The sequence below is a fragment of the Bombyx mori genome, chromosome 13 (assembly GCF_030269925.1).
Source record: "Bombyx mori chromosome 13, ASM3026992v2".
NCBI lineage: Eukaryota > Metazoa > Arthropoda > Insecta > Lepidoptera > Bombycidae > Bombyx > Bombyx mori.
The window spans coordinates 2,015,700-2,039,509 of NC_085119.1; the positions used below are offsets into that span (position 1 = coordinate 2,015,700).

General features: G+C 44.6%; 1 protein-coding gene across 1 annotated transcript in view; it reads right to left on the minus strand.

Moving 5' to 3' along the window:
- Positions 1-23,810, minus strand: part of NGR-A9 (neuropeptide receptor A9) — an 80,321-nt gene that overhangs the window by 42,003 nt on the left and 14,508 nt on the right. Inside the window, 1 exon segment of the mRNA NM_001134272.1 lies at positions 23,157-23,357. Within this exon segment, the coding sequence (NP_001127744.1) occupies positions 23,157-23,357 (201 nt within the window).

Genomic DNA, 23,810 nt, shown 5'->3' on the forward strand with positions numbered 1-23,810 from the left:
TTGGAAAGCAAGGAAGTTATCGCGATAGGCCTATAGCTCGACGGGTCCGACCGGTCACCCTTCTTGGGGATAGGGTGGACGTGGGCGGTCTTCCATGAAGACGGAACCCTGTTAGCGCAATAAGAGAGGCGATACAAACGCGTTAGCGCAGGTGTCAGCTCAGGGGCGCACGTTTTCAAAACCACTGCGGGGATGCCGTCTGGCCCACTCGACTTATGGACGTCCAGGAGTCGGAGCTCCCGCCTAACTGCACACTGTGTGAAGCAGATATCCGGCAGGGAGCTATCACACCGGGGGATGTTCGGTGGTGTGGCACCCCCGTCGTCCACAGTCGAGTTCGAGGCGAAGAGTTTGACCAGAAGGTCAGCCTTCTCTTTCGCGCTGTGGGCCAGAGTGTCATCGGACTTGCGCAGTGGTGGGAGACTAGACCTGCAAAAGTTTCCTTCTGCAGCTTTGGCGAGCGACCAAAAAGCACGGCTCCCGGAGGGATAGCTCTTTAATCGCTCGCCAACTCTAGCAACGTGCTCCGACTTCGCCTTGGCAATTACCTTCTTGTAGGACCTGGAAGCGGCGTTATATTTCCGCCTTTCCCCTGAGATGTTAGGATCCCGACGTCTCCTGGCATTATCCCATGCCACGTATGCGGACCGCTTGAGGTGTGCAGCATCCCTACTGGCATTGTTATACCAGGGTCTGCTGCGACCCCCAACGGGCACTTCAGAGGAGGGAATAAACAATTCCATCCCCCGGAGCACCACGTCTTTAAGACGGTCCGCACAGACGTCAGGATCAGCAGAGGAAAAGCAGAACCGCCCCCATGGGTAGGATGCGTAAAATTCACGCAATCCATCCCAATCTGCTGACATATACCGCCAAACTCTACGATACCCGGTCGTCGTTCGACGACCAGGACGAGAGAGTGGTACGGCAGCACGAATAAGGCAGTGATCAGACGATCCAAGCGGAGCGTCGACCACCACACTGTATCCGGCCGGATCCGTGGTCAACAGAAGGTCCAACAAAGAAGGTTCGTGCCCCTCGATATCTGGGACACGGGTGGGCTGTGTCACCAGTTGAGAGAAGCCGTAGGCCAAGGCGAAATCGTAGGCAGTCCGACCCGGGAGGTCAGTGGTTCTGGACCCCAACCACTCTTGATGGTGAGCGTTAAAGTCTCCAAGAACCACCACCTCCGCAGATGGGTACTGCTCAAGCACGCGGTTAGTCCCCTCTTGCACATGCTCAAACAGAGTTGAACCTGCATCACTGCTGTGGGACCTGTACAGGCACGCGTAGATTCGGATACAGCCCCCGTGATCCACGCGCAGCCACAAGAGGGACAGGTCCCGTTGTTCGAGGCCCCGAAGACGGCGACAACAGACATCCGCCCGGACGAATACGCACACCCCGGCTTTACGTAGGAAGTTGTGCTCCAATACGTAGCCGGGGTATTCAAGGTATGAGGTATCGTCCGGAGCAGATATCTGCGTCTCCGTTAAAAAAAGCAGGGCAGGCTGCGCCGTCTCGAGGTGGTGGTGTACGGCGTCAAGGTTGCTATGTAGGCCCCTAACATTGCTGAAATCCACATTAAATGTGGAATGGGGAACCGCCTGTAAAACCCTTTTCTTTTTTTTAAACTTCATAAATTATATTTCCGGAGAGTAGGATTAGGAGAGGTAGGATGTTGGAGGTGAGATCGAGGCAACACCTGAATGAAGCGCGGATCATAGTACGTGCTCGACCACGGGTTGCGCGAGAGACTGACGCAGGGCATGGAAGGGCCCCCAGTCCACCCTGCGTACGATCGCCGGGATCCACTCCGGTCTCCGACTCCGGCACGACGACCGCACGACAGGATTTTACACCGGTTGGCGGGACAGCTTCCCGGGGCGGAGTTTAGTAGAGACACCCGGGTTCAGGTCCCCTACTGACCGGCGGGCGGCAGCGGATACCGTTTCACTAGGTCTCCCTATACCCCCGCCAAACAATCACGCCCCGTGAGCTCGCACGCACGTCTGCTCCGCATGTTCCAGACGTCACCAAGACTCACCCCCAGCAAGGAAGGGGAAAGGGAGGGAATAGAACTGGCTCTCCAACCCACACGCCGGAACACAGCTAGGCTATTTGGCGGCGGACTCTAGTTGGAGGGTGGTCGCCAGCCAGTCGGACAAGTCCTACCACCGATTATGAATTCGGCTCCCGTTTTGCACCACCCAGGGGTCACTTGTAGGGAATCGCGGGTTAAACCTACGGAAGCGGGAAGCACCAACCCCCATATTAAAATGAAATGGATTTCATTTATTGACGAACTTGGTTGCCCGTTGCCAGACCTTAAATATGTATGTCACAAAATAAATGACGCCATTTTACTGGTGGTAGGACCTCTTGTAAGTCCGCACGGGTAGGTACCACCGCCCTGCCTATTTCCGCCGTGAAGTAGTAATGCGTTTCGGTTTGAAGAGTGGGGCAGCCGTTGTAACTATACTGAGACCTTAGAACTTATATCTCAAGGTGGGTGGCGCATTTACGTTGTAGATCTCTATGGGCTCCAGTAACCACTTAACACCAGGTGGGCTGTAAGCTCGTCAACCCATCTAAGCAATAAATAAAAAAAAGATTGAAGTTTCAATTGAAATAACTACCATTCCTTTCGAAATAGATTGAAAGTATCAGAGCAGATATTAATGGTCGCACCAGCCCGTACGGCCTCAGGAAATGTTCTTGAAACCTTAAGATAGTTAGGACGTTAAAAATACCACCATGCACGCTACTGTGTACTATTGCGGATAAAGGTGGGACAGCTATTAGCAGTGGCACGTTCTTAAGTTCATTCATCTGCGATTACTAATGTCGAACTAACTTTCGGTGGGGTGTAGAAAACTCAACAAAAGGAATTTATCACCGCGCAAGTGTTAGCGCATAATTTCCCCGCAAATCAAAACCTGTTGGATTTATTGAAGCGACGTGATTCAGCGGCTAAAATTGTTATTGTTAAAGGAAACTACGGTGTTTGTTACAGTCCAGGCTTGAAGGTTCGGCAACTATGTTTATTCCAGTTATTTAGTTAATAAGTTTCCGGTTTGTAACAAAGAAAAACAGAGCCAGCCGTTGGTATTTACGAAAAGGCGTTTAGGGTGGTTACGTATGGCGCAGTATGTTGTTTTTTTTTTTATTGCTTAGATGGATGGACGAGCTCACAGCCCACCTGATGTTAAGTGGTTACTGGAGCCCATAGACATCTACAACGTAAATGCGCCACCCACCTCGAGATATAAGTTCTAAGGTCTCAGTATAGTTTCAACGGCTACCCCACTCTTCGAACCGAAACGCATTACTGATCACGGCGGAAATAGGCGGGAATAATAATATTATTCCGAAAATGGTTAGTCTTTAGTAGTCTTAAAGTAATTTTAAAATTCGCTATGATATTAGTTCCCACTTTATTGGAACACTATACAAACTTTTTTAGCTAGTTTGGTTCAACTAACATTAGTGTTTCCATATCCATTTCTTTTTCTCATACGTTGTGATCGGTCAAAACTGCCTAACACTTAGGATCGTTCATAAACCTTGCAAAAGGAAATATAAAAGTTCTCAGTGGACACCGTTGAGAAAAGCTCAATGCTGTACCAGATTGTGTGTGAAAAATTATCTATGAAAATGTAGTATAGGTTGACGTAGCGATTCCAATTAGAGGTATGAACTCTGTCTGGGTGGCGGTCCATACAGTGGTACAAAGTAAACTAAATGATCACCTCAAACAATTCCTCAAAGCACTCCTCGTGGAACGTTTTGTATAAACAGAAACCTAGCGCCAAAGAGAGAAAGAGAGAGAGAACATACTTTATTGCACACCAAAATACAGTTAGCATCAGATAACAGTCAACAAGCAGATACGTTTGTACCATAGGCGGTCTTGTCGCTAAAAGCTATTTTTTCCAGGCAACCGTTTAACTACCCGAAATTCTGGACAGATAAAGATACAGCGGGTATGTTGCGGTGTACTATTATTAATACATCATTAAGAAAATACATACAATAAATAGATATATACCGTTAAATATAATATGAAATCACTATATGATTTATATTCAAATATACTTATATACACATAATAAATTAACAGTATGGATAAAGCATAAACAAAGCCAAAGTCTTTCCATATATTGTGTCACTAATTTAACTTTTTCATTTTACTGTTTTAAATTAAGAACATTATAAGCCTTGTCATTGTTAGGTAGTTGTTTATCCCGACGAACTTTTTACAATCTCTTACATTTATTATATTAGCTTGATAATTTATGTCTGGCAATTCAGTCTAGTGGTCTATATAATATATAAAACGTAATCCGTAAGGCTAGCAAGCAGCTCTAAATATTTAGTTAAACGATCCGCGAAGGATATACGGATTAGATTATTCACTAGGCTTAGTCTGGTTTGATGATTGATGATGGGTAATTTTTTATTATTTACTAGCTGACCCGGCAGACTTCGTAGTGCTTCAATCTATAGTTAAAAGATCGAAGCTTTTGTATAAAATAAACTTAAAACAAACGAAAGGAATCCGTCCGACGGGGGACACTTCAAAGGGAAAACAAAATTGTTATTTTTATTTAATTCCGAGCATTTTCATCTTTATCTACCTTTTAAACCTTCTCTGGACTTCCACAAATAATTTAAGTTCAAAATTAGCCAAATCGGTCCAGCCGTTCTCGAGTTTTAGCGAGACCAACGAACAGCAATTCATTTTTATATAAAGATTACCATTTAACTAACATAAAACTATTTAGCTTGTTCCAGATTTAGAAAAAATATCAAACTCTCGAAACGGCTTGCACTGAATTCCAATCAAATATGATTTGGATCCGTAAAGTTCGTAGTTCAAACTAAATAATCAATACTTAAACGGCTACTAACGACCACCTGCTAATTTCTTTCTTTACTGGCGGTAGGACGTCTTGTAAGTCCCCGCGGGTAGGTACCACCACCCTGCCTATTTCTGCCGTGAAGCAGTAATGCGTTTCGGTTTGAAGGGTGGGGCAGCCGTTGTAACTATACTTGAAACTGAACTTATATCTAAAAAGGTGTGGCGCATTTACGTTGTGGATGTCTATAGGCTCCAGTAACCACTTAACACCATGTGGGCTGTGAGCTCGTCCACCCATCGAAGCAATAAATAATAAATAAAAAAAAGCTCGATACAGCCACCTAAGGCGGAAGTATAGTGCAAGTAAATAGTTGAATCGTAAAGCTGTCAGTGCGGGAGTGTGGAACAGTGTTTTGTGTTTTTCAATAAACCCCTTCTATAACTTGAGAGATATCAAACCAATTGAGGCCTATAAAATCAACAGGCAGCTAAACGCCTTAATGTCGTAAAATGCATTAATAATGGCGCTATCTTATTTAGTCAGTTGGACACGCTTTAGTGTTTTCATGTTATAACAAATGCAGCTAAATCTCTAATAAATTCAGTTCAAAAATTCAATTTTAACTCTGTATTAAGTACTAATAAACGAAGTTTTATCATTTAAAATTCAGATTATTAGTAATATTCTCATTCTTTATAAATCTGCTCTATAATAAAGAATATCGTAGTTATCCGGACAAAGTTATTTGAGCTTCTCAAACCGGGAGTGTTTCTAACACTTACCCTAGCAAGAGCAGTACTTTGATGGATCGGGAGGATCCATAATGACGTGCTTAGGGCCGATTTTTATAGTTTACCTGAATATTTGATAGACTTGGATTTAGCTGCCTTTGATTTTGTAGGCCTCAATTCCTAAACGCATTCGACACCTGTCTGTCATTCTAAAATGTAGCCATCTCGCTCTTTACTCAACTTCCTCCATGTCTTTTTCCTAAGTGTTCGGTTAAGTGCGTGCTCATATTAAATAATGCTTATTAATTAATTAAGTGTTTTAATCCATATATGAAACTATCTATCAACGGAACGAGATATTTCTATTTAATTTTCAAATTTAAGACGTGTCCTCGTAGATTAACTTGTCAATTGGCATGTATCAATAACAGATGACAATAAATAGGAACACCAAAAAAAATGTATTATGATAATTAGTTAAATTTTTTCATCGTCTATTAAGTACCAACAACTACAAAATGAAATGAACCGATGCAAAACTGGCATTTATATTCTTGGATCTACGATCTTTAACCATTTCATTAATTTCCCTTCGCAGTAATCCATCCATGGCTATGCTAATGAAAGTAAGTTCTCAAAAACAAAGAAGAAAAAAAGAAGCTGAAACTTCAATATTTACCTTGATATTCATTAAATTGTCAAAACAGAATTTTACAAGATCGACGACTACTTGTAATTTGAATTAGCGACCGTAAACTTAATTAAGAAGGCATCAAAAGTTCTTAAGTCGATTTTTCTAAAGTATAAATTATTGCTTTAAGTGTGGCTTAATGTTTTGCTTTTCTTTTCCTTTCTAAGAAGAAGCCTTTTCATAATTTCTTATTCAATTATAATCAGAAATTCAAAATTTAATTTTGTTGTCGCTTTGGGCTACCTACCGCTTTTAATTTATTTGTGTCCATAATATTCACCTAATATTTTTATAAATTCATGTCATGTTAAACTCTGTTATTTTCCTACTTCAGCAATGCCAAGGGCAGAGCCAAGCCGCTGCCTACCGCTTAATACTCTCCACAAGCCTCGTTTGAAGAAGGACATGTCATAGCGCTCGGGAAACACCGTGGAGGGGAGCTCATTCCATAGCCGGATGGTACGTGGCAAAAAAGATCTCTGGAAACGCATTGTGGATGAACGTAGTGGCTCCAGGTAGTATGGATGAACTCTACTCCGGTGGCGGGCGGTGCGATGGTAAAAGCGAGATGTCGGTATCATCTCGAACAATTCCTCAGAGCACTCCCCATGGAACATACGGTACAGAATACAGAGGGAACCGAAGTCCCTCCGCAGACTCCGAGGTTCCAAACGATCCGTAAGAATGGGATTATCGACAATCCGAACGGCTCTTTTCTGTATAGAGTCAAATAGAAGTAGCTGGTATTTGGGAGCCCCAGCCCAGAGGTGGGAGCAGTACTCCACGCGAGTCCGGACCTGTGCTTTGTAAAGCAAAAGTCTTTGTCCAGGCGTGAAGTACCACTTCGCTCTATTGAGGACTCCCAGCATTTTTGACGCCAACTTGGCTTTGCCCTCCAAATGACTCCAAAATTGGACATCGCTCGAAATGTCGACCCCAAGTATCCCAATACTCTTGGAAGGTTGTAGGGATACTCCTTGGAATTGCGGCACCATGACAAAGGGGTCCTTCTTCGCAGTGAACGCGCAAACCTGTGTCTTCAACGGGTTGAATTGAACCAAATTCAATTCACCCCACTCGGAGGCTCGCCCAAGAGAGTTCTCCACTTCAGACACAAGTTTTGATCGTCTCTCTTGCACCACGCTCCGTGAGAGACTCTGATGGCCGATATATCGCGCATCCCCCGTGCTGCCATCCGCATAGCAATGCATGCCATCAATAGACAGCATGTCATTGATATACAAGATGAAAAGCATAGGGGAGAGCACCGAACCTTGTGGAACGCCAGCGTTGATAGTCATGGTATCAGAGCATTCACCGTCTAGAATGACCGTGATGCTCCGCCCATCCAAAAACCTCACGATCCACTTCATGTTAAACTCTGTTATTTCCTTAGTTAGGGAAGACTACCTCGATAGATACGGTGTCGTTATTCCGTTCTTAGTATAGCTGGGTTGGTTCATTTCCTTCAAGAGTGATCTTAATTTGATGCTATATTAAATGTCTGGGGCATTTTGGCCACTTCGAGCACTTGGGGCTTGACAGAATTCCAGGAAGATTTCGATAAGGCGAGGAAACTGTACAAATCTACTAGCTGCGCCATCTGGTTGTAGTGTTGACCGCAGCTCATCCGGGTTCTGACCTCGGAGGGGATCGGACGCTTGGGCAAAGAGTGAAGGGTGTCGTTTAATGGGTAGGCCCCTGAAAACATCTTTAGGCCCGCGGTCTCGCAGTCGCGGACCAGTCCCAAATCCCTCACGCGCCCCCTAGGGGCGGGGACCTCGTATGAGGTACGGACCCAGTCCGAAAAAAAAAAAACTGCTGGGCCGAAGATCGTGGATTCGATTCCCACATCGAGCAAGCATTCGTGTGATGAACAGGTATTTTTTTTCCTTTTTTCTGTCTATGTAATATTTGAATATGTTTTGTTTGTTCAAATGTATTTAACCCGTAAGTATTTCACTCGATCATTCTCATATTATAGTAAATCGTAGTGTGTCGGATAACCGTGTGCGACTTGTCCTGGTTATTATTATTTTATAGATATGGTATTTTTTCATGCTCCCAGTAGCAATACAGCTTACGTAAGATTTTACCTAAATTGAAATTTTACGGCAGAAGGCCTCAAACGGCGGAAATATTAAGAAAATCTCTCTAAAGATTTCATTTTTGTTCCGTTTGGGGTAGAAACTTTGGGCCCCTGGGGCCCATCTGCTAAAAACTTTTTTAAGGACCTTAAAAAAAAATTATTTGAGGCCTCGGGAGACGAGAAGGCCGATACGTATTTTGCACAACAAATTAGCATTGCTATCCAGCGTGGAAATGCTGCCAGTCTTCTGGGAACGCTGCCAACTGTCGGTGAGCTAACGTATATTTTCTATTTATAAGTAGCTTTACCTAAATAATTATTTGGTTTATTTTATATTTGTGTATTCATCTACTCTGTTTCCTAAAGAAATTAGAAAAGTTTGGCGCAACATTGGAGAATTGGAAACGCGATAAAAATAGTTCAAATTTGGAAACAACAACTTATGTCGTGAGAATCGGTTAGTTCACTGGTAATTTGACACTGATTATTTATTACTAAAACGATACAATGAGATTGCTCCATACATTTTAAAACTAGTGCTGCCTGGTTTCAAGTTAGGCCTCAGAAAGTATAATAACGTTTTTTTTTTGTGAAGACGACGACAACAGAGGAAAATTACCATGAAATTCTAAGTAAATTGAATAGGCTTTCTAAGGATTCTCGGGATAAATAAGACTGACGATTCAGTTAGGATCACACAGCTTTTCCAGGACGATGATCCCTTTTAAGCGACGACTATTACTGTGACGGACGTTTATCTTTTTTTCAGAGAATAATATCTTTTTGGAGTAATATATAGTCACAATTTTTTTTTGTTGACCGTCTCATGGATCAAATGGTTAATGACTGACGTTATTACATAGGTACATGATACTTCAAGTTGTAATTATTAAATTGAGTTTTAATTGGTATTTCAGGAAAAAAATATTATTTATCCTGAGTCCCAGTGCGTAACAATATGTTTAAATATTAATGTATAATGACGCAACAATAAAGGTTTTATGTCAAAAATAAAAACACAAGGTTCTCCTTGTTAAAATGTTTGTGGAAACACAAGTACTACAATCTACATTTGCAAACAAATCCATCTTCATTTCCTTAATTCCTGGTACGAAGGCTTGACATGTACCTCATTTCGACTCATTCATAAATTTTGATAACATCACAAGCGAGCAGTTTCATAAAATAATTCACGCCAAATAAAAATAAATCATACAGCTTTTAAGCCTACTCACATTCTATAGTGTTTAACTTTCGGGTCAATCTTAAAAACGGGTTTTTATTTTAGCGCATTATTCATTGTAAATATAGTGTATCAAGATTTCAAGCTATTTGTGTATGTAAGCCAAGGATAAGTGTCAGGGTAGTTTCCCGTGGTAATGAAATATTTTATCGGGATAAGGTGGGTAGGGCCCTAAAATTCCTTGGGCCCGCGGTCTGCTGACCTTCCACGAGTATCTTCGAAGCAGCTATGCCCAAGAGGGATGAAAGGTAGCATAATCTTCTTTACTGACCTCATACTATCACTTAAAAAAAATTGTCAATTCGTTGCTTCTTTCTATATTGTGAAGGACAAACAAACACACTTTCATATCTATAGAAGTAAATTTGCAATATTAAAAGTAGTACGCCTAGATTGTTTTTGACAAAAAATTCGTTTCTTTAATAAATTGTTGTTGAGTTGAGTAAGCCGAAAATATATTATGTATTTATTTCAAATTAGCAAAAAAGTACAACTTTTTAATTGTTTATGTTAAGCGTTGGTACTTTTTAATCTATCACTTAAATTAGATTAAAGGGTTTTTTCCCCAGAGAATTTATGACGTGGATAACTACAGTATGCAAATATAATACTTGATTTAGAAGTTTGATTGATAGACTGAAATATCAAGTTAGACGAGATCTCGATAAATCAGCGTTCTTTCCCCCTTTTTTTATCTGTAGTCAAGCCAAACTAAATCGAACTTTTTATTCCATTAGCATTGGCAGATAAGTGAGATAAGCAAATCCTTTTCTAAGTTTTATAAGTTTCAAATAATCGAAGATTTAGAAATATAATGTATGCGTTAGAAATCTATCGAAACGTATTTTAATGGTTAAAAATATCATTTGGGTTTATTGTCATTGTCTTCTAGGGATTCTCGCTTCAGTTATCCAATCGAGTTGCCAATTTTTTTTGTCGCTTAGAAGGGTGTACGAGCTCACAGCCCACCTGGTGTTAAGTGGTTACTGGAGCCCGTAGACATCTACAACGTAACTGCGCCACCCACCTTGAGATATAAGTTCTAAGGTCTCAGTATAGTTACAACGGCTGTCTCATCCTTCAGACCGAAACCCATTACTGCTTCACGGCAGAAAAAGGCGGGTGGTGGTACCTACCCGTTCGGACTCACAAGAGGTCCTACTACTAGTAATTACGCAAATTATAATTTTGCGGGTTTGATATTTTATTACACGATGATATTCCTTCACCGTGGAATCCTTTGCGCCACGTCGACTTCGTAAAATATCGTTGTTAAAATGTAAATGTTTTTTTGGCATAGTACAATCAAAGTAAATACACATCTATGGCAAAGCAGCTCTGCGCATTTAAACTCCACTTTATCTGTAGGCTCGCAAAAAAAAAAAAAGGGACTGAATGACAACTGACGAGCCCGCGAGTTAATTTAAAGAAAACTTGAATGACACGAAGAAAGTATCTAACAAAAAATTCCTGGTTTCACGTCAGAGGGTTTTTCGTGAGAATACTCTTTAAATATATTTATTTAGTTAAGAAATAAGACTACGGAGACCACTTTTTTTTTAAGCTCGTAACAAAGGGGAATGCGGCAGCGTTGCGTCGCACGCTACGTAACAGGGCGAGTAGGCGAGCTCACGGGGTTCTAACCTGAGCACGTTTCTAACACTAGCCCTAGCAAGAGCCGTGCTTCGCAGAATCTACCACCGGATTGGAAACGCGACCCACTGAGAAGATCCGGCGAGATACTCAGTGGGCTGGACACCGCTTGCTATAGTCACTCACGCTACTCTTTTCATCACCCTATCCGACGCTATTGAAAATCTACTCCCAAAATAATGACGTAAGTCGTTATGTGTATATAGATCTCCCTATGTATGTATACTTCACATAACCCATAGCATATAGCATATAACAGCCCATAGACATCTACGACGTAAATGCGCAACCAACCTTGAGATATAAGTTCTAAGGTCTTAAGTATAGTTACAACGGCTGTCCCACCCTTCAAACCGAAACGCATTACTGCTACACGGCAGAAATAGAAATAGGCAGGGTGGTGGTACCTACCCGCGCGGACTCACAAGCGGTCCTACCACCAGTAATGAACAACCACATAGTGCTGGTAGATTAACTTGCTCTGTGACTTGTTTAGAAATTGGCGGAATTTAAGCTAATCAAATTGCACGAAGACGTGTTTTAGATGTACGGAGACATTGTTGGGATGTTTCTTATTTTTTAGGTGGTTAGCGGGCCCTATCACGAGGTGAATGCCATCGCCTTGATCCGTGAGATTGAAGACTCAATTATATTTGAGGAGCTTTACGACGAAAGGAAGATCTTCCACCGAGCGGGTGTAATTGATCGGTAGACCGATCCGAATGTTGTTGTTCGGAGCTTGTATATGTAAGCTTGAGGGTAGACATTATCTTGTTGAACACCAAGTAAAACGATGTCACTATTTGATTCCTGATTTAATCAACAATATGTTATCTTAACAATTCACTTTAACACTTGTCCAACTTTAACCAGTACGTACAACAGTCACTGAATCACACAACGTAACGAGGATATAGTAAGTGCACCAGGCAAGCGCAGTCCAACGAATGTTCATTTCAAGGCACGTTCCGCCTTTTTATACTAGCCGGCGCAGCTGGCTTATGAGTCACTTCTGTTGCAGCTGTTGTTTACGAGTGGAACGACACGGCCGGCGCGCCTGGCTTGTGTGAGTCACTCCTATTGCACGTGCTATATAACATAAATATCGTTAACGCCGTCACGGCCATACTGACGTGCGCTCGTCCTCGTGCGCGCATTCTTATGGTATGTCTGTGAACAACAAACGTGTTCGTTCATCCTGACATTAACGGATGCAACTTAAAACGTGGTCTATGATATTAACAATCTAGTACGGTTCGGTTCGCATAATTCTTCAGAAAATCCTATACTGGCTATAAATAACCTTCAGACTGCTTACATACCTGGGCCAGTTCATTTAAAACTCTTCAGGTATGTAAGTATGTCCCTCGAACTGGACCGGATAATGCTAGACCGAATCGCAATCCCTGTAGCTAATTGTTGTGGCTAATCTGGATGAAAATCCCTATAGCCAAGCCATTGGACCGGACAGACCCTTCAATGACTTCACTCTTTTTTTTTTTCTCTTTTTTTTTTTCTCTTTTTTTTTTTTGCTAGTCCGGATTAACATCTCTCTAGCCACATACAATTCTCTTTTTTTTTTTTTTTTTTAATCTGCGTGTACGGTAGCCTTTGTTAAAACATTTCTTTTTTTTTTTTTTTTTTTTTATGATTGAAAGTTTACTGGTGGCCCGAAGGCCTTTCCAGTTTCACCAGGACAGGTGGGCGAGCAAAGGCTCAGCCAAGAGGGGCGGGATTTGCTAACAACTGCCCGAGCGCCTCCGAAGGAGACCTAACAACTCAAGAGCAATTGTTTCGCGAATGAATCTACTACCGGATCGGAATCGCGACCCGCTGAGAAGATCCGGCGAGAAACTCAGCGGGCTGATGCATGGGTCAGGTTGCACGTCGACCTCTTTGTCGAGTTCGACGAATACGGTTACCGGGGTCCCTAAGCCTGCTCCTAGTATTAGAGCTGAAGGCGTCTAATGCAAAGGTTATTGGATCTGATGGATCCGTAAGGACGTGTCTAGGGCGTCGACGGTGACTGGCTCCTGCATGATCAGGATTCGGGGAGTAGTCAGCGGCGGCAACGATAAGGCGATTATCATGACGCATAGCCTTATCGAAGTATCGTTCCGACGCTGACTTCATGTATTTCCGAATTGATTCGAGGCCCAGGTCGTCGTGTAGGTCAACGTTCCTCACGAACCACGGAGCCCCGACAGCTAACCTGCAAAAGCGGGATTGTAGAGATTGGAGGGTGTCTATGTGTGTGCGGGCCGCGTGAGCGAACACCACACTCGCGTAAGTCATGACGGGCCTTATGCAAGTTTTGTAAAGTGTCACCTTGTTCCGAAGGGACATTTTACTCCGCTTACAGATCATGGGGTAGAGTCTACCGAGAATAAACGCGGCACGGTCACGGACTGATTTTATATGCGGGCGGAATGTCATCGATGCATCCAGGGTAACGCCCAGGTACTTGACCTTCCTAGCCCAGGGTATGGATTGACTAAAGAGAGTAATCGGGGGTGTGAGATTCCTCCTCCTAATACGGGAGGAAATCCGTGTGGAGCTTCCCCTCTGAAATAGCACCGCAGTACTTTTCGCTGGGTTGATGTCTATGCGCCATTTTCGGAACCACTGTCCTAGGGCTAGGGCTGCGCTCTGAAGCTTCTTCGCGATTAGGGACTTGTTTCTACTGGAATAGTAAACAGTCGTGTCGTCGGCGAATAAAGCTAAATGGGTCGGCGGCGACCGGGGAATATCGTTAACGAATAAGCTAAATAGGAGGGGTGAAAGAACAGAGCCTTGCGGGACTCCAGCTGTGAGAGGTCGTGGGGAGGAGCGGGTTCCCTCGACTCGATATCGAAAAGAGCGGTTCGACAAGAAGTCCCGTATGATGAGCACGAGACTATCCGGCACGCCCATGTTGAATAGTTTGAAAATCAAACCATTGTGCCAGACTTTGTCAAACGCTTTTGCGACGTCGAAGAAGAGAGCTCCCGTGTATAACGGTTTTGGTCGATTAAGCCCCACAAGAATGTGTTCCGTGAGGCGGTGCACCTGTTGAACGCATGAGTGATTTGTACGGAATCCGAATTGTTCATCGATGAGAATGCCCTTGGATGAGACGAAGTCTCTGAGGCGTTTGTAGAGCAGACGCTCATACAGTTTGCCTAGAGACATGAGGAGGCTAATCGGGCGGTAGCTCGTCGGATGATTTTTTGGTTTACCGGGTTTATGTATGCCGATAACGTCCGCTTCTTTCCACACCGCGGGAAAGATACAGTTCGCCATAGCGGCATTGAAAATAGATGCCAACATCACGATGAGTTGGACGGGTAGAAGTTTAATAACGCGGTTGGATATACCGTCGGAACCGGGAGCCTTGCGAGGACGTAGGTCTTTGATCAAGTCTTTAACTTCCATCGGGGTGACGGGCGGTAACGCATTCGAGGGTGGCAAGGAGGCTCTGCGTTCTACCTCACTGTCTACTAATTCTATATGAACAGGGTCCACGGATTGAGTGCTGGGCGTGCACTGGGTTTGCAATGTATCGGCCAGCAGCTCTGCTTTTTCATCATCATCTAACGCCGCGAGTCGGCCTGAGGGGCCTACGAGGGGGGGCATAGTTACTACCGTATCCGATTTGAGAGTACGAGCTAAGCGGTAGTAAGACCTTTGGGAGGGCGCGAGTCTTTCTAAGAAATCAGACCATCTAGCATCTCGGACTTCGGCGATGCGAGACTTTACGTCGCGTTGTAGGGCACGCATTCGAATACGATTATCCACGGTAGGATACCTATCGTAGGCGCGGATCGAGGCGTTCTTAGCTCTAAGGAGTTCCCTAATATCGTCGGCCAATTTGAAGCGGTGAAGGAAGTCCTCCGCTACAACTTGCTTCGATGACCTATCTAATGTCGAGGTGATGTGTGACGTTAAGATGTCTATGGCTTCAGCGGTATCCTGAGGAGACGGGGTAGAGTCCGGGCTAAACGGGAGCGATGGTGGATCAGATTCAGCCAGGCTGATGCCCAGCGTGTGCCAATCCACCACAGTCCTCGTGACGGGAACGGAATCGGGAGCGCGACCGAGCTTCATAACGACGGGACGGTGGTCTGAATCTAACTCTGAAAATACTTCGATCGAGTGTAAGCGCAGAGTTACGTTTTTTAATAACGCTATGTCGAGTATATCCGGGCGATGCGCGATATTTAGCGGGTAGTGAGTCGGGGTTAGCGGAGCGACGATATCGAAGGCGAGATCATCGACTAACGCGTCAAGCCGCCTGCCATTCGGGGTTGTGGTGTGTGAGTTCCACCTGACGTGTTTACAATTTAGGTCGCCCGCCAGAATGACAGAGCTCCCCATGCCGAGCAGCGCCTCGATATCACTGCTTAGAACGATCTTATCCGGTGGAAGATAAACGGACGCGATAACGATCGGCGCGTGTCCCGTCAGTGAGATTCGGCATACTGATGCTTCGATGTTAGAAAGCGCGGGGGGGTCGAGTGGGACGCAGTGCAAGGCTCGTCTATAGTAAATGACGGTACCACCACCACGTGCAGTGAGCCTGTCGTTCCTAACCATGTTATAGTTCGCGATTTTAGGGTCGCGGCGCGCGGGCTTAAGCAGGGTCTCCTGCACCAAAAAGATGTCAATTTGATGGTCACGCAAAAAATCACAAACCTGATCACGTTGATTTGCGAGACCGTAAGCGTTAAAAAATCCTATCGTTACGGATAGGGGCTTTATTCTACTTATGTACGCCATTGATTACCGGCGGAGTGAGGGGAGGACGTACGTATTTAATGACGCGTATACGTCGGCGTATTCTTGCACAACGGCGATAAAGTGTTGTGCAGTGGAGGCAGCGCGAATGGCGTCGCCCAAAGCGTTAACGCGCTCAAAGTTGATCGACTGAAAGAAGTCGATCGCTAAAGCGAGATTGTCGGACGCGGTCGGAGGGCAAGTCGCGGGAGAGGGACGAGTCGCGGGGGCGGAACGAATCGCGGAGGAGGGAGTTGTAGCCGTGTTCGTGAACGGCAGCGGTTTCGCCCAGGCCGAGACACTGGGCACCGGCGCCGGAACGAACGCTGGCTTAGCCTGCGACACAGAGGGTGCCGAGGCTTTGATGTCTGGGCCGGAAGCTCGGAGGCGGTTTTGGCGGGCGACGCGGCGATTTATTTTCGGTGCTCGGGGGCATCCGCGGTAATTTGCGGGGTGACCCTGTGTGCGACACAGGACGCAGCTAGGCGGTTCCGTCGCGGTTTTTTGATCGCGAGTGCATAGGGCCGTGGCGTGATCGCCTAAACACTTGACGCATCGGGGGCGCGCGTGACAGTTACGGGAAGAATGACCGTATAATTGGCAGTTATGGCACTGGCTAGGTGTGCCTTTCTTGTGTGGGGTTTCGACGGCGATTCCGGAAAGGCTACAGACCGTTCGGATGTTGAATATTTCCTTACCCTCGGGGGTAGGCTGGAGGGCGACGAGAACCATGTTATATGGCTCCCTACCGCGGCCTGTGTGCATGCGGTGTACGGAGTTAACCGGTAGGCCTTGTTCGAGAAGGTCGGCCTTGACGAGCTCGGCATCCAACTCTTTTGGGATGCCACGTATGACAGCACGGAGTTCGCGCTCCTCCTGGAGCGTATACGTGTGGAAACTTATACGCTCCTTACGGAGGTAAGAAGAGAGGGCCCTATGGTCGTCGGGTGTTCGAACCTTAATTTGAATGCCGTTCGCGAGGTTACGGGCATTCGTGAAATTGATATTTTTGGCCTTAAGGGCCAGGGAAACTCGATCCCAAGCTGCCTTCTCTTGAAGGATTACCGGGGGAGGGGTCTGGGTTTTATTTTGTGCCCCCGGACGCGGCGACGGAGTGGCACGGGCTGGAGGCGCAACGGGAGTCTGAGGGCGGGGGCGCGACGCGTTCGCGGCTTTGCTAATTTTAGCGGCCGCGGGAGCTCGAGACTCCGCGGCACGCTTCTTACCCTTTTGTACCAGGGTGAATCCATCCGTCGATGAGGCGGGGGCGAGGTCGACCTCCATCTCCGAGTCAGAGTCGGAGGACGAGGAGGCGGACGCAGGTGACCTACGAGCAGGTGTTTTGGAGGGCACGACGGAGGCTGCGGATGATCGCGCTGCTGGAACGGTGGCCACGGCGGACGACGCAGCAGTTTTACTCGCCAGTATAGGCGACGCGGGAACGGCAGGCACGACGGAGGCTGCGGTGCTCGATGCAGAAGCTTTGCACGCAGGTACAGGCGACGCAGGAGCAGCGAGCTCGGCGGAGTCCACGATAGGGCTCGCGGTGTGATTAGCCTTGAAAATCAGAAACTCTGAGGCGAGCTGTGGGTAGCGAAGTCGGAGGAACTCCGCAAATACAGCGTCCATGATCGCTGAGTGCCCAGGTGGGGCGGCCCCGGGTCTTAAAAATACTCGCCTTGCGGCGAGGCCCCAACTTCTCGGACCTGAGCGGTTCTATTGAACGCAGGTGGCGATGCAGCGCTATTACTAAAGAGAACACAACAAAATAGAAATAACAAAAAGAATCAAAACAAATAAACACTTCCAGGAACACTTTGTCGGCAGATGTACCACGAACACAGAAATAACAAAAGGAAACAAAACAAATAAAAACTTCCAGGAAAAACACTTGGTCGGCAGATGTACCACGAACACAGGGCGCGCGAACAATGGCCGGACTAACAAAAGCCGGGCGAACAAAGGCCGGACGATCGAGTGGTCGATGAGCACATCCGCACGTGACGGGTGCCTCTATCGGAATGTAAAACATTTCTCAAACCAGAACATTTATACGGAATTTCTTCAGAAATAGTGCGAGACCGACCATCGTTTTCTACATTTCCAACACCTGCACCTGAGGTGTCTGAGCTTACAGACATTGTATCACTACCCACAGACTATGCTTGCTGTATCGCTATTTGCGGACAAAAATGTCGCTTCTATTGTCAGTGATAGAGTCGTCATCATTAAGATCAATTTCATGAACAAGATTAATTAACTCATCTGTGTACGCCGTCACGTCATCGTCACTATAATTTTCAGAAATTTCTAGTAGGCCTGACGGGCCTCGAGGTATTTCACGTAAGTTTTCATGGGGAAATTTGTACACTCTATTAGAACTATTTACGTGTCTCAATTTATACCTATCGTTTTCCAAAACTGCAGTAATGTTGAAGGGACCTTTACATTTTCGGTCAACTTACGAAAACAAAATCCCCAGCGGAAAAGAGTTTGACTTTAGCTTTGCCTCGACTAAACCAAGCTTCTGTTTGTGCCCTTTTTTCTAATCTAATTCTAATCTAGAGGGATTATCACTCTGTTGATACTAAGATATTTCAAGTGAACTACCCTGAACGGCAAACGTCTATTCTATTGGAGTAAACCCTGTTACTCGACAACGTGCACTATTAAGGGCGAGTTGAATATCCCCTAACTGCTCTTGCCATGATTGGTCCGAGTTACTTTCAGATCAAAGAGTGACTTGTTCATGAAACCGCTTACCATTGAATAAATTACTATGGCTTTGTTTTTTTTTTTTTTAAGACTACATTCTGACCTTGAATGGAACATAAAGGGGAAGCCAAAACCACTTATCTGTAACACACTGAAGCTCTGGAACACACGTTGACGTCTCTGGTTGGACCTGCCACAGCACCTGGAGCAGTGTCGTTTTTTTTTTTTTTTCTTGTAGCGCATGGAACACCCAGAAGCTACATGACTCGCATCACCGCACACGTAACAGCTGACTTGCAGGCGAGAGCCGGGTGCCCACGGATGAGGAGGTTGTTCAGGTTTTGCTGGAATATCGAAAAAAGTTTGAGAGCAGTATCTGTCGCAACACCCTTCGGCACGATGCCCAGGTTTTCCGCAGAAATGGCAGCTTCCATGGAAAAAAACTTCGAGAGCGTTTTGGTTCTTTATCAGGATCTTCGTTTTTTCTTTTGAGGGTAAAGCCACGTAATGTGTGAAATAGACGATTTTTTGTGGTAATAACGACAGGGTTCAATTCCCGACGGATTCTTTCATCACACTGCGACAGTATTGATATAACAAATCCGGTGGCTATTTGTTCTGGCACATTAGCGTCGGAAATCTTCTTTATAAGTTGCCATAGCCGGATACTGGCTTCAGCTGGTCCCTTTTTGCTTTCCATTTCAAATTTAATAACCAGGTCGAAGTGGTCTTGCATCATTAGATAATTTTGTCAGCATCTCTTTAATAGTAGGCCAGGATATCTTACCAGGCTGTATTTTTGTGAGGCAAGTAGTAGCTCGAGCCTTAAGCGAATGTGTGAGAGTCAAAATTAAATCGACACCATCCAATACTTCAACTACTTTAAACGGCCCTTTAAACTTCGTATCTAATTTCGTTTGATTATGCTTTTCGTATTAATGTGTGGACGAGCTCACAGCCCACCTTGTGTTAAGTGGTTACTGGAACCCATAGACATCCACAGCGTAAACGCACCACACACCTTGAGATAGAAGTTCTAAGGTCTCAGTATAGTTACAACCGCTGCCCCACCCTTCAAACCGAAATACACCACTGCTTCACGGCAGAAATAGGCAGGGTGATGGTACCCGTGCGGTCGATGGCACTATACGGAGCACCCGTCTGGTGCCACGTCCTTACCCACGAGAACGTCGCCGCGCTGCGACGCTGGCAGCGCGCGATCGCAGTTATTCAATGATACCTCACAGTCTCCTACGAGGCGGCGTGCCCTAGCGCAAGTGCAGCCGGAGCGCGGGGGCTCCAATATCGGCAGTCCGTGCTGGAGGCGTGGTCTCGTCGTTTGGCGGACCCGTCAGCCGGCCTCCGTACCGTCGAGGCGATCTGCCCGGTTCTCGCGGACTGGGTGGGCCGCGACCGCGGAAGTCTCACCTCCGGCTACCTGTGCAGACTCACAAGACATTTTACCACCATGCAAACTTCTTACCGCAACAAATCTTACCAGCCACCACGCAAACTACAATTTTACGGGTTCCACCTCTCTTACACGATGTTACTCCCACACTGAGGAAGCCAACCGCGAACACTTGTCAAGCACGCACAAGCACGCACTTCACCGGAAAAACCTGCATCCGCCAGCGGAACCCGAACACCGCCGCATCGCCAGACACGAACGCACCGGACGTCTTATCTTACAGGTCACGACGACTTCAGATGTGTCAATTTTTCTTCCCCACGGAAACTTGCTTGCTTCCTTGTTTGCTTGCTTGCTGGAGCCCGAAGTCATCGAACGTGTAGTGTTATTGGTATTGAATCGAGTAGATTCTAAAATTTCAGCGACAATTCACAGTCTCATGTCCTGGTTTACTGTACTAGTGCCATGTAACTCTAGCAGTAGTCATTGGCTTAAAAACGATTCGTGTCGGAACTACCCACTCGTCATGACAGATCCATTATTGCGATCGAAGTTTCACTTGAGATTTGCACTTGCCTTAATTTCTTGCAATAGCTTGTTACGTGTTGTATTTCCGCTAGTAAATGCCATGTGATAAGTCGAGAGTCAAACTGGGCAACATGAGCCAGAACGTAAGATGTGACGATTTCTTCGTGGCTCAGATCTTCCATCGAGGTAACAGAGACGTTATTACACGACTTACGTATGCTGCATTCACGCTCTTGTGGCGTACCACTACTAGTATTCTGATCTGCATCATGTTTTTTTTGCTGTACTTCGAACATGTTCAAACACGTCACGCCAGTGAGAGTAGAGTCCTGATCCCACTTCTGATGTAAGCTGTTGTTTACGAGTGGAACGACACGGCCGGCGCGCCTGGCTTGTGTGAGTCACTCCTATTGCACGTGCTATATAACATAAATATCGTTAACGCCGTCATATATATGCAAGCTTATCTGGAAAATGTCGTAAGCGAGATTCAGGCATCTGGTGTAGTGGTAAGTGACATGGTCACTACACAAGGGGGTCGCGGGTTCGAATCCTGCCAAGGGAAGATATTTGTATGATAAATATAAATATTTTTTCCAGGGTTATGGATGTACGTATATATTAAATATGTGTATGTGTATAATAAAAATCTTATATTTATTTCCGTTATCTGGTACCTGTAACACAAGTTCTTTACGAACTTAGCACGGGACCAGTTAACGTGGCGTGACTGTTAGTAAATATTTATTTATTTCTTTATTTATTTATCTGTCAAATATCTTGTGTTGTATGTTGGCTACCCGCCCCAGTATTGTATAACAGTTGCTTAATCATCGACGGTTGCTGTTCGTAGTTGAAAAAATAAATTTCCATTACGCTTACACAGCGAATGATTGATTCTCGACTGCGGTTAAGTGTTTCGTAACGAGCTCCTAAAGTATATTCCTTTCACGTGTCAGACATTTTTGTGGTGTATTTCTGTTTCGAGGATAGTTTTTGTTTTTTATTTGGATTCTTGAACTGTAATAATGGTTTGAAACGAAACAGTCCAGGAATTGTTCAACATAAAATTAAATAAAAATTAAATGAAAAAGTAATAGTGTATTTAGAGATTGCACCTTCCAAAATACTATCTACTATATTTTGAGAATGAATGTACTATATGATGAGAATGAATGTACGATATCATAAATCAGTAGGAGAGTTTTGTTTTATCAGTAAAATTATTTAGATTTGTAAGCATGTTCAGATGTTCACAGTAAAACGTAAAATAACTTAACAGAAAAAATATCTTAAGCCTATTTTTTTATTATACGTTACCTACTCTTACGATAGGTTGAATTTGGTGAAATCAAGTATAAAAAATCGGTTGTCTGTAAAGTCGGTTTACTAACGATAGTTGAACGTGACAACGTCATAAGAAAATACTGATGGAATGGTTTCATTTTTCAAAAGAAAATTTTCAATATATTTGTTTGAAAGATATTTTGTATGGATATAGAGAAAGAGGTAAATGGAAATCACTATTGAATTGATCAAGTTACATTTATTTGTACGCATAAATACAATTCATTGCTCACTCAAGTGGGAGAGAGACAGATGTCGAACGCTGCCGAACGCGGAGGCCGATTGTGCCTCTTTGTCGCTCGTTGCGCGCTCTCGCTTGCATTTCAAGCCTTAAATGGAACGCCTCAGAGCGAGATAACGCCGCATGAGTTATATTTTTTCGTGCGTGCAGCCGGCTCCATCGAATTATAAGACGTTGTCACGTCAAAAATAGGAACTCATGGATTAATAAAAATCAAACACTTTTAAAGTTGCTGCTGCTAAAAAGACCAGCTGCTTGGTGTACTCGTATCGAACGATGAGACAATGCCGGTAAAAAAATCTCATGAAATACGTATTTGACTCATGTTCACGAATGATTTTCCCGGCTACCGTCCGAACCCGTCGCTTGCGACGAAGGGTTAATTAGCGGGACGAGTTAATTAGCCCATAGACACAGCCCACTGAGTTTCTCGCCGAATCTTCTCAGTGGGTCGCATTTCCGATCCGGTGGCAGATTCTGCGAAGCGCGGCTCTTCCTAGAGCCAGTGTTAGTAACACTCCCGCTTTGAACCCCGTGAGCTCACCTACATATCAAGAAGCTGAAATAGCCTCTTAAGGCTATCAGCATAGGTAAGGAAAAAAATGATTTTCACAATAAAGGAAAGCATCGGGTAATAAAAATTAGGCTCCGGTAACTACTTAATATCACGAGAATCACGGTTCTCATTCACCCGTCTACGTAATAGAAACTATACATAAAACTATAGTAACTATACTTGAGACGTTAGAACTTATACGAGTATCTCAAGGTGGGTGGCGCATTTACGTCGTACATGTCTATGGGCTTCTGTAACCACTTAACACTGAATGGGCTGTGAGATCGTCCACCCATCTAAGCAATAAAAAATAAATAAAAAATAAACTTACCATTTCCTCTCATTGGCTGCAATGTAGACACGAGCATGATTGGCGAGTTCAGGATCAATGACAGGATCCAGACCATGGCTATCATCTTGTATGCATGGCATTGTGTCTGCCATTTCCTGGACTTCAACGGGCGACAGATGGCGAAGTATCGTTCCAGGGAGATGGCGACTAATGTCCACACGTCCACAGACACGGAGACAGCTGCCGAAAGATGCGAGGATTTGTACAAAGTCTTGCAGGTTCGCAGTGGAAAAGCTTGTTTGTGCCTCATCTGTGTTCAGTATTGGCTTAATATAGTATATAGTATTGGCAGTATAGGTTTAATATAGCCTCTTTTTAAACTTATAGAGAACACACAATATATTATCTTTCATGCACGGTCTTGAATAGTATGGACTTGTTTTGGAACAAAATCCCTTATGGGACGATGCGGAGAGGTACCCTAACCGGAAAAAAACGTCCGTAACGTAAGATTTTATGTTTGTTACCTCTTAAGTTTTGACTAGGTGAATCGATTTTGATGATTCTTTTTTTATTAGAAAGCTGACGCTTACCGTGTAGTGTCATTTCAATTTAGTCCAGTTCTGATAATGGTATCTATGAGAAAACCATATAAGCCTTAAATTTTCATTAAGTACGTTTGCGACAAATAGA